The following is an 11,001-nucleotide window of genomic DNA, read 5'->3' on the forward strand; positions in this document are numbered from 1 at the left end:
TTACACAAGGGGAAAATTGTATTCAAGGAAGTATAAAAAATAAAATAAAATAAAAAAAATTCCTACATTTACTTTAAATTGTATTTTCACTATTCACCACTAGATGGCATTAGTTATGCATGACCTGCTCTTAGTTTAATGCTTTTCAATACACACCAATGAAGCATTCATTGATGCTCTTTGGTTATATCATATCAATTTGAAAATGGCTTATTTATTCATTCACATTATAAACAAAATTTAACTCAATAATGTCTTATATGTGGTTAATGTGTGTTGCAGCTGGCTGCAGGGTAACCTTGGGAAAGGCGCTGTGTGTCCTTAGTTATGCATAATTAATGGCAATGACAGGTTGTCCCTAAAAGCGTCACACCATGTGACTGTGCCGCAACTCCTCCATCACTCACAGTAATTCAGTGTGAAACTCAAACCAGTCAACATCATTCATCGCACGCATGCAAATTTACACAGGGTCCATATATATATATATATATATATATCTCAAAACTGATTTTCTGTCCTGCCTTCATGTCTGTCGCTTTTCCTGTGTTTTGTTTTTCGTTCCATCCCACAAAGCAAGCAAGACGCAATCAGCGCTTGACATCCAATCATTCGACTGTCGGGCCCCGGCGTCACCTTCGGTTAATGTGAGCCCAAACCCTCACTTGTCTCCTGGTGATTGTGCGGCGTAAAAAATTGGATTTTCATCCAAGCGTTTAGCATCCCCCAAATTTATCACGGCGTCATCGATGCCGCCGCCGCCATCGAGCTCCTCATCACCGGGTCGGATGCTGTGATAAGCTCGCGGTTGCCCGCTGCTTTGTCTACTCTGGGGGGGCCCCGTTGTCATGAATGAGAGTTCATTTCAAGAGCCGTGAACCGTGAGATAAGTGACCTTTGTTGGCCGTGTTGAATAGATTTACAAATGTGGTTTATTCTGTTTGTATGGCTGCACGATGCTCTTGTTTGCATAGCGCATTCACATCCTTACTTTTATTGCTCATTGAGGCGAGCACATTTAGTTGTTGTCCTCTTTTATTGTGCTGACCCGACAGACAGTACGTTATTTTCATTCAAATTCAATGACTCATCGCAGATGTTTAAACAGAAAATACTCATGTTTATATCGGGTTAAGTAAATGTTAGTCCTTTTTCTTTACAGAGGATAAAGAATATATGCCTGTGTGGACTATATTGTATGCGCTGTATGCATGTGTTGCTACTCATTGTCTTTATATTATAAGTTGTTTCTAATTTTTTTTTAGCAGTGGTGCTAGTTTCATCAGCCCATCTGTGATGCTTTGTATTGCTATCATTAAGATAGTGGGCTTTTGTAATGCAAAATAATGTGTACTGACAATATATAAAAAATTGCAAACAAACTGGAATTTGAAGGACTAAAAAATACAAATGTATGGGTACTTTATACTCAAGGCGAAGACACAAAAAAAGGAAAATTAGACTGATTGTATATGGCTAAAATGGTTACAAAATAAGCCGAAAGGCTGATAAAAACAAACAATGCCTGAAGGTTCACATTTTTACAAAACAAGTGCGCAAATTCAATGCCCACTTGTCAGTGTCACATGGAGACCCCGAAATTATGGTGTAAATTTGGTGAGAGCGGGGGGAGGGTTGAGGCAAATCTCTCTTAATTCAGACGTTGCCAAAATGGTGATTTGGCCCCTAAGTGAGATGAATGAGGCCTGTGGTTGAGCGAGCAGTTGATTGAACACACGGCGGGTGTGAGGATATTGAGTTGACTGACCCGGCACGGGGGCACCAACGTGGTGAGCAAGCGCAGGAGATGTGGCTCCAATAAGAGAAAATGGGGTTGGATACAAAAGTCTGGTTAGCGTTTTATATTTTTTGTTTATTTATATTAAAAAAAAAAAACTATCCTAAAACAAATGCACATTTATGACTTCTGTTTGCAGTATACCAAACCAAAATCTAGCGAGACAGTTTGCTAAATGCTAAACAGCCAGACAGCTAGCTAGACAACGAGGCAGCTAGCTAGATGATAGCTGAACAGCAAAATAAGAATGAAAAGAAAAGAAAAGAAATGTCCATTTGTGATTTCTGAGAAAATATTACACCAAACCAAACAAAAATCTAGCTAGGCATCTATCTAAACAGCCAGACGGCTAGCTAGCCATTGAGCTAGCTAGACAGATTTTTGTCCAATCAGATTTCAAATTCATCCTCACAACCTCTCTGGAAGGAGCAGTATTTTTATTTAAACATCTTATTTATATTATAGGCTATATAGTTTGTCATATTATTAGATAAATATTGATTCTGAACTGCACCATATTACATACACACAGCTGTGAGCTGTTATAGTGAACTTTTTGATGGTAATTGTGACATGTTAGCGGTAGTGCTAAGAAGAGGTGGCGCATGGCGCTCCATTGATACATTACAAACTCAATTAACAATATACTGCAGTTGCACAATACAACTTAAATGTTTTTCATTTTTGTGTGTTTCCTTGTGTTCATTTACTTCATTGTGGTTATTTATTGCGCCACCTAGAAGTTGTGCACTGCCCGTCAAGTTTGCTGCGGTTTATTTTAGTGATGGATTACTGTGACATGTTGATCTCGTAAGGCGCGACGCAGAATGTGTCCCTCTCGTGTAACAAGCGTTGTCAGCCGTCAGCTGCGGGACCATAACAACACGCCCGGTGCCAAGATCGAGCTCGCCGCATGTGCGCCGTGTCTTTTGCCCGTCGTGAAAAAATGTTTTAGGCAGGTCCAACCTTCGCAATCCTCTGGTGGTCAAGAGACGACGCGCTGAAGTTGGAGAGAGCTTTTGGATGACTTGGACTGATTGACAACAATGAGTGTGCTCACTCTTATTTTTCACCTAACCGTCCTGACAGGTAAGAACTGAACAAATGAATCGAATGCATCTTTTGTTGTTGTTTAGCTTTTCATTTCAAAAACACCTCGTGTTATTAATACATATTCAAGAGGCTACCAAAGGAGACTGCAACCTGAGCCGAATCAAAACTAATGAGCGATGTTGATATTTGAGTGACAAGGGCACGTGCACTCTTCCTCATTTGGCTTTTCCATTTTTTTTCCCCATATGACAGCACGTCTCGGTCCCGGCGTAGTTAGCGGTAGCAGGCGATTTCATAATAGTTTTTCCAGTTGAACCATCCAACCATTCAAACATGTCTTTGTAAAATGACCTTGGCGTCAAGGTGAACTGAGAAATAGTAATAAGCCATTGTGACATTGGTGTGAAGGGGAATGAACAATGTAATGTAATTAAAATGTCAAACCGCAATGGCTGCAATTTTTGCGTATTTTCTTTTTTTTTTCTTTTTCTTTTTTAGGTAAGTTCAATGCTTCAGAAGTGTAGTCCACATGTTTACAATCATATTGTTTTCTGAAGCATGAAAGGTTGAAGCGATAAATCCACAGATTTGTTTGCGTTATAATCAGAATGATTTACAGACTTGTGTTCGCACCACACGTGTTAGGAAGAATTTTGTGAAGTTTTCATAGCTAACGCTGAAAGACAAATTGGAATCTCACAACTCAAATTAAAACCAAAATATTTGTATATTGAAACATTTTTGGGGGGTTTATTTTGAAATACAAGCAAACTTTAGCTTGCTTTTCAGCTCATGTTTGTAAGAATTTTGTGAAGTTGTCATATCTAATGCTAAAAGACTGTGTGTCAAAGTATAAGTTAACTCAAATTGAAGTAGATAAACTGTCTTTTTTTTTTTTTTTGGGTTAATTTGCCTTTATTATTGTGTAAGCCTATCCTATAAAGCCAAAACATCTGTTTTTGGAAACAGTTTTTGTTACTTTTTGTTTTGAAATACAAGAAAACTTTAGCTAGCAGTTCAGCATTAGCATTTTAGCATTTCACACAATTTCTACCGAAATATATTCTTTTACCACAACTAATGCAGCTCAAATTCATTCATAAACAAAATGTGCTTTATAATATTATCATCATTATGTGTACTTCAACACACAATTGCCTTACTATGGTGCATACAAAGGTTACACCCACGTAGTAGGCTACTAGCCTCAGTCTGACACTTGTCACATCTATTTCTGTCACATTCATAAGGGAACATAATCGCTTTCCAACACAATTACAAGCAACCCCCACACACAGGAGTCTTCATGCTGCTAAATACGACTGCTGGTAATCCCTTTGTAAACAAGCGCATGAGCTGGTCCTGTGTGCTTTCTTTCTTCTGGAGCTGCCACCTGGGCTTCGGAGGATGAAACCCGCCTTGTCAAAACCCTCTTCACTGGTTACAACAAGGTGGTCCGGCCCGTCAGTCACTTCAAGGACCCGGTGGTTGTCACCGTGGGCCTTCAGCTCATCCAGCTTATCAGCGTGGTAAGATGTCAGGACATAAAATAATAATAATAATAATCTGCTTCAATTTCATCAGCTGTGTGAATTTATTAATTGTATCCACAGGATGAAGTCAACCAGATTGTCAACAGCAATGTGCGACTCAAACAGGTTGGAGAGCTTCATTTTGTTTTCTTTTTTTAAATATAATGATCTAGGTAGGACACATTCAACTGAACATAAGTGTTAATCAAAGATCTAATTTTTAAAAATGCAATATTTTATTTTAAATGAGAACATATAGTAGCTAACATATCCTCCTGATTACCAGGAAAAAAAATATTGTCCAGTCATGTTTATTTTGATATTACCCAATCTTCGTGAAGTAACTGGAATACTGCAAAAAAAAAAAAAAAAAAGTATTTATTTTAAAGCTATGTGTCCACTACAGAGGACATTTTTTAAAACTTAAATGCTAGGCGCAAATACTGTTAAAATAATTCAATCAATACTTTAATATGTTCTTAAGAGTCTTATAGAACACATGCTAACAACATTTAAAGCCTAAATTTGTTCAATAAAAAGTGTTTTACATTTAATTTTCCTCTTCCCTAAAAAGTGCTTGCACTGAGGGAAGCCATTTTCTTTTATGATGCAATCAAAGGTCGCAAAGCCCCACCCCTACACATTTGTTATCATTGGAAAGCTCTGGATGCCCGATATAGAGCACAAAAGTACATACAATAATTCAATTGTATGCACTGGGTGGGACATATTCAGGTTTAAAATGGTCCACTACAAGGACAAATTTTGACAAATTGGGAGAATCAGGAGAATACAGCAACAATCTGTACATTTTATTCTGTAATGGAGTTAGAATATTCATTTTAAAAATCACAAATGTCAAGAGGTATTTTTGATTATGTGTTGTTAAAATTGAGGATTTTTTTTTCTCCAACATGCAATAAATCAACCAGCCGATTTTTTTACTTTTTTTGGGGGGGGGCAAGTTGTGAACAATTAATCAAAATGAGGCTTCAAGCCGTTTTAATGTCATTCCCAGTTGAAGTTTCCTGTCAAACAAAACCCAAAACAGAGGTATTGATTACATTTAAAAATAAAACAACTGCCTAAAACCCCTCACTAGCTTAATGCTAACATACAATGCAAAACGTCATAGACGTGCTAACCGTATGTGCTTGCTCAAGTTTGCATTGTCTGCCTTTTTTCTTTTCCAGCAATGGAAAGATGTCAACTTGCAGTGGAACCCGGAGGATTACGGCGGCATCAGAAAGATCAGAATTCCCTCCACTGACATTTGGCGGCCCGATCTGGTGCTCTACAACAAGTATGTCATGCCTTTGATTCTGTTCACGTCTATTTGTGATCTATACAGCGAGCTGAGTGATCTCCGGAAAACAAGCAAAACAGCTGTCAGTCGTGTTTGCGCTCTTTCCAATATGCCTTGTGGAAGCTCGGGTAAGATTTCACCAGGCTAAATATAGTTACTGTCGTAGACCGTTCACACACACATCCACATACTCCATATGTTTACATCTGACACGTAGCACCGCTCCCCCCCCCCCCCCCCCCCCCCCCCGACAACCTGCTGGGCTGCCAAAACGACGAGCGACGAGCTGAGCCCGGGTGTCGCCTCGTGTTATTAAAATAACGATGTTGACGCTTGGCTGTTTTTTGTTGTTGTTGTTGTTGTTGTTGTTGTGCCCGCAGCGCCGATGGTGACTTTGCCATTGTGCATGAGACCAAAGTGCTGCTGGAGCACACGGGACTGATCACGTGGAACCCGCCTGCCATCTTCAAGAGCTACTGCGAGATCATTGTGCTGCACTTCCCCTTCGACCTGCAGAACTGCAGCATGAAACTGGGCACCTGGACCTATGACGGGAACTTGGTCGTCGTCAATCCTGTAACGTCACAAATTCAAAATTGGAGCTTTGATCCCGCTGTATTTATAACTGCTGGGTTAAATCAAACCCAAATGGGTTATTTATATCTATAGACCCGGCACATCGAGTCAACGAGGGGTGGAAAACTACCCATTCATATGATCGGTGTAGTATGGTTAAAAATAATACATATTTTGTTACAAACATTTTCTCAGATAACATAAAAGCAGCTTTCCCTGTCAGAGGTCACCACAGCAAGTCAAATCGGTTCCAGCCGATAATGTATATTTTAATAAGAAAAATACCACTGTTATATTGTACTTAATAATACAAACAAAAAACTGGAATGACATAATTTGATAGAATCTAAAGACATCAATATTTGCCAAATGTTTTACTTCACTTCAATGGCCATGTGGGGGCAGTATAATGTATCCATACTAATATACATGGAGACAGATGAGGCGTCAACTCCTCTCCAGTAATATTAATATAAATGCCTTGTGTTTTAAATCAAATAGTTTTTTTTTTATATAGTTTTCCATATATGATGTTTAGAATGAATTACAGTATTAGCATTTGCTCACATTTTTTTTTCAAGGTTTATAATTGCAACACTGATGCTAGTCGTTAGCCCGTACGTGACGTTTTTAATTGCTCATTTGCCTTTGTTTGCTTTTCTTTCAGACAAATGTTGAAAATTATCTGCAGTAAAAGTAATATTAAACTCTTGTGTTTTGAAACAGTTAGAAGAAACAGTGATGCTAATTATTAGCCCGTAGGCTATGTGACACTGGATTGTTTTTAGCATTTGTTAGCTTTCCTAAGTCAAAGCTAGGAAGTCACTTTAAACACAGTTAATCATATTAAAACACACCTTTTAGAGTATATGTTAATTTGGCTGTTGTTACTTGGTCTGTCTTTGGAGATGACTCGCCAAACTTGTATATAATTTAATTTTCCTGAGCTAGTAATGAGGTAATTTGATGCAAGAACACATTGGATGTCAACAGCTAGCTTAAAAGAAGGACTAGTGTGTCCATTTCTGTGTTTAGGGCTAGATTAGTATCATAGTCAAACTGTTTAAAAAAAAAAGAAGTTGAAAAATATATCTTAACTTCTGCTGTTTACAAATCTTCTGTGCTATTTTGTCTCTCCAGGATAGCGATCGCCCGGACTTGAGTAATTTCATGGAGAGTGGCGAGTGGGTGATGAAAGACTTTCGCAGCTGGAAGCACTGGGTGTACTACGCCTGCTGTCCAGACACGCCCTACCTGGACATCACCTACCACTTCCTCATGCTGCGGCTGCCCCTTTACTTCATCGTCAACGTCATCATCCCATGCATGCTCTTCTCTTTCCTCACCGGGCTTGTCTTCTATCTGCCCACAGACTCGGGTAAGCCGCTTCGCGTTCTACATGCTTTTATCGATAATGACATTGTGTCAAAAATGAAAGGAACATGTTCCATATTTCGGACACAAATATGAAGTCATATAGGTAACAATCGTTTGACGCTAAATTTACCATTTTTAACTCTTTTACTGCCTCACATTATCAAAAAAAACTTCGATATGATCATTCACAACATCCTTGAAAAAGTTCTATTTCATCAGATTTCATCATGTTTCATTGTAATTTCATACACCGGCAGTCCATTGAAAAGAGATACAATGCTGCCATCTGCTGGCCATAGTTAGTGGGTGTTTTTGATTCCACAACCTATTGACCAGGCAACGCTGCACTAAGATGTTGCACTGCCCATTGATTAAAAAAAAAACCCAAAAAAACAAAACAAAAACAAAAACAAAAAAAGTTGACGTAATTTTACGTTTATGGCGGCATATATTGTGATTTTACAAATCGTTATTAAACGTTTTTGGCAGTCAAAGAGTTAATAGGAATACAATTGTAGCTGTCTACCCACTATCCAATAGTGAAAATCAACAAACAAGTTTATAAATGTGTATAGAAACCACAAGGTGATGCCAAAGCACTACTTTTACGTTAGTCAGGGCTTTGGCCCGTCTAATAGAAGCTCTTCCCCTCACTTCAACATAGTTCCTTGTCCCTAATATGCCACAAGATGGTGCAAACACTAAAATTGCATAAAGATTGGACTGTGGCGCCATCTTGTGGCATTTTAGGGCATTTCAGAAAGTGCACAACATCAAATTGAAGTTATTTTTTAGCAAATATCCGAGGATAGGTTGCCCTCCTAAAAAAAGTCCAGTAGTGAATTGTCAATAGAACTAAAGATATTTTTTGTTCAGTTATTCAAGTGAACAACTATAATTTGACATCTTAATCAAAAAATTGTATCATGTAGTTTGCTATTAAGGTTATTTTGCAAAAGTGTACATTTGAAAAATCATGGATGACAAAAACAATAATAGCGATCCCCCCCTTCATTATTGCACCTGTCATTTATTATGTAATTTTTTCACAAGCAATAAATTAATCTATATTACAATAAATAGCAGAATTAGTATACATAAATTGGTAGAGGTTAGCTTTATGCTAAACAAAAGGCGAATAAATCATGAATTAATATAAATGACTTTTTATTAAATTGCATTCTAAATCATATCTAAAAATAGATATATAAATATATATAATATAAAAATAATAATATAAATATATAATAATAAATATTAATATAAACATAATATATCAATAATAATAACAAAATATCTAAATCTACTTGTGTTAGAGTTGCTAACTTGCTAAACACATTGACTGCAACATTATAAATCAAAAATCAAACTACACTATTCAGCCATAATACCCGAGCACAAGACTTGAATAAAAAGTACTGAAAATATGTGCAACATTTCCATGATATCATTTGATGCCTTGTTGGCAAAACCAGCGTCCTGACTCCTTAGCGCGACTGCAAGTGCCAGCCTGAGGTCTCGCCGACTACTACGCAAACAACTCTGCTGCTGTGCACATCTGGCCGTGCTCCCACTGTGTACGTCCGCCTCATTACCCAGCATCCCCTCTGCGCTGCCATGTCTGAAAGCGAGCCTTCGCTTTCATGTATAATGCATCACTCGAGCGCTGCTTCGAACGTAGCTGCTGCCAAAATACACTCTGTCATAGCTGCCAAGCCATGTGAAGTGGCAAGCTTTGTGATTTATCAGTAATAAATGTGATTTCTCAATCTGAGCATTAGCCACATTTTTTCTTTTTTTTTAGCATGCTCAATTTAACGTAGCCTAAAATGGTGTCATCCAGGCGAGAAGATGACCCTGAGCATCTCCGTCCTGCTCTCCTTGACCGTCTTCCTGCTGGTCATCGTGGAGCTGATCCCGTCCACCTCCAGCGCGGTGCCGCTCATTGGGAAGTACATGCTCTTCACCATGGTCTTCGTCATCGCCTCCATCATCATCACCGTCATCGTCATCAACACTCACCACCGCTCCCCGAGCACGCACACCATGCCCGGATGGGTTCGAAAGGTCAGCGGTTGACCAAATATTACATTTTGGTAGCTCTATCTACTGTCCTTTGGCTATACTGACATCTAGTGGACAGATTGATGGATAGCAAGATCAGCACGCAATCCTGTACTCTTGCTACTAATATGGATTGTAAAGTAATTGTTAAATATTTGTTGTTGATGATGATGATTCGATTTTCTTTGGGAGCAGCTTTTCATCGAAACCATCCCGAACATCATGTTCTTCTCAACGATGAAGCGTCCCAGAAAGGAAAAACCGGTGAAGAACATCTACGGGGGAGACTTTGACATCTCAGACATCTCCGGCAACCAGGCCTCTGCCGTGCCCTACCAGTCCCCCATAACCAAAAACCCCGACGTCCGCAGCGCCATCGAAGGAGTCAAGTACATCGCCGAGACGATGAAATCGGACGAAGACTCTAACAATGTAATGCGAACGGTTGTTTTTTTTTTAGTAGCGCCATTTTGTCGTTTTGTGTGACAAGTGTCCCATGGCTGACTTTGTCCAGGCTGCTGAGGAGTGGAAGTTTGTGGCCATGGTGTTGGATCACATCCTGCTGTGCGTCTTCATGGCCGTGTGTCTCATCGGCACGTTGGGCGTGTTTGCCGGACGTCTCATTGAGCTCAGCATGCTCTAGATTGCTGCTACCACAATCAGGACCAACATTACGATACTGTAGAAATCAAACAGAAGGTATATTACAATAAAGTATTTTTAAGACAAAGTAAAATTAAAAATAATAAAGTGTTAAAAGACACGTTTTAAAAGATTAAATGCAAATTTGCTCCATTTAAAAATTAAATGTACAACTGAAGTGCACTCAAGCCGTAATTTTCTTTCCCTCTCATACCACTAGAGGGAGCCATCGTACCAGATTTTTGAGAATGACTGCTACAAACCAAAAGCCTCATGATTGCTCAATGCTGTTGGTGTTACCCCGTTTGCTGTATTTATTTTTTACATTATCATTGTGGAAAACTGTATATCATGATAGTGTTTGGCGCGTTTATGCAACTGATGTGGTGTAATACATGTTAACATATTACAATAAATGCTATGAGGATGTTCTATTTTTGCACGTTTTATGTATTCTGGGGATATTCTAAGTATCGCTGGTGTTACAAATGTGATCTTATGTGAATTATGGTTACAGGGAACCATGAATAGGCAAATGAAACCTTATACAAAACTTGTCATCACTTTACTATTTTTTTTTTCCTGCATAAAAATAATCTACAAAACAGCCTGGCACACAATATGTTCAGTTTATATTAAATTACAATGAAAAA

The 11,001-nt window shown here is 38.6% G+C and overlaps 1 protein-coding gene across 1 annotated transcript; it reads left to right on the forward strand.

The window, feature by feature from the left end:
- Positions 1–771: 771 nt before the first annotated feature.
- LOC144030847 (acetylcholine receptor subunit alpha) lies at positions 772–10,780 on the forward strand. The gene is made up of 9 exons (XM_077537482.1): positions 772–2,887; positions 4,238–4,380; positions 4,465–4,509; positions 5,577–5,686; positions 6,070–6,265; positions 7,406–7,643; positions 9,486–9,709; positions 9,902–10,138; positions 10,221–10,780. Exons 1-9 carry the CDS (start codon positions 2,845–2,847, stop codon positions 10,347–10,349), a joined length of 1,365 nt encoding a protein of 454 aa, XP_077393608.1. The 5' UTR covers positions 772–2,844; the 3' UTR covers positions 10,350–10,780.
- Positions 10,781–11,001: the final 221 nt, after the last annotated feature.

Source organism: Festucalex cinctus, chromosome 11 (genome assembly GCF_051991245.1).
Source record: "Festucalex cinctus isolate MCC-2025b chromosome 11, RoL_Fcin_1.0, whole genome shotgun sequence".
Classification (NCBI taxonomy): Eukaryota; Metazoa; Chordata; class Actinopteri; order Syngnathiformes; family Syngnathidae; genus Festucalex; species Festucalex cinctus.

Coding starts and splice junctions, on each gene's coding strand:
- LOC144030847 (XM_077537482.1), top strand. CDS start 2,845: ATGAGTGTGCTCACTCTTATTTTTCACCTAACCGTCCTGACAG. Junction 5,687..6,069: donor GATCTGGTGCTCTACAACAA/GTATGTCATGCC, acceptor TTGTGCCCGCAG/CGCCGATGGTGACTTTGCCA. Junction 6,266..7,405: donor ACTTGGTCGTCGTCAATCCT/GTAACGTCACAA, acceptor TTGTCTCTCCAG/GATAGCGATCGCCCGGACTT.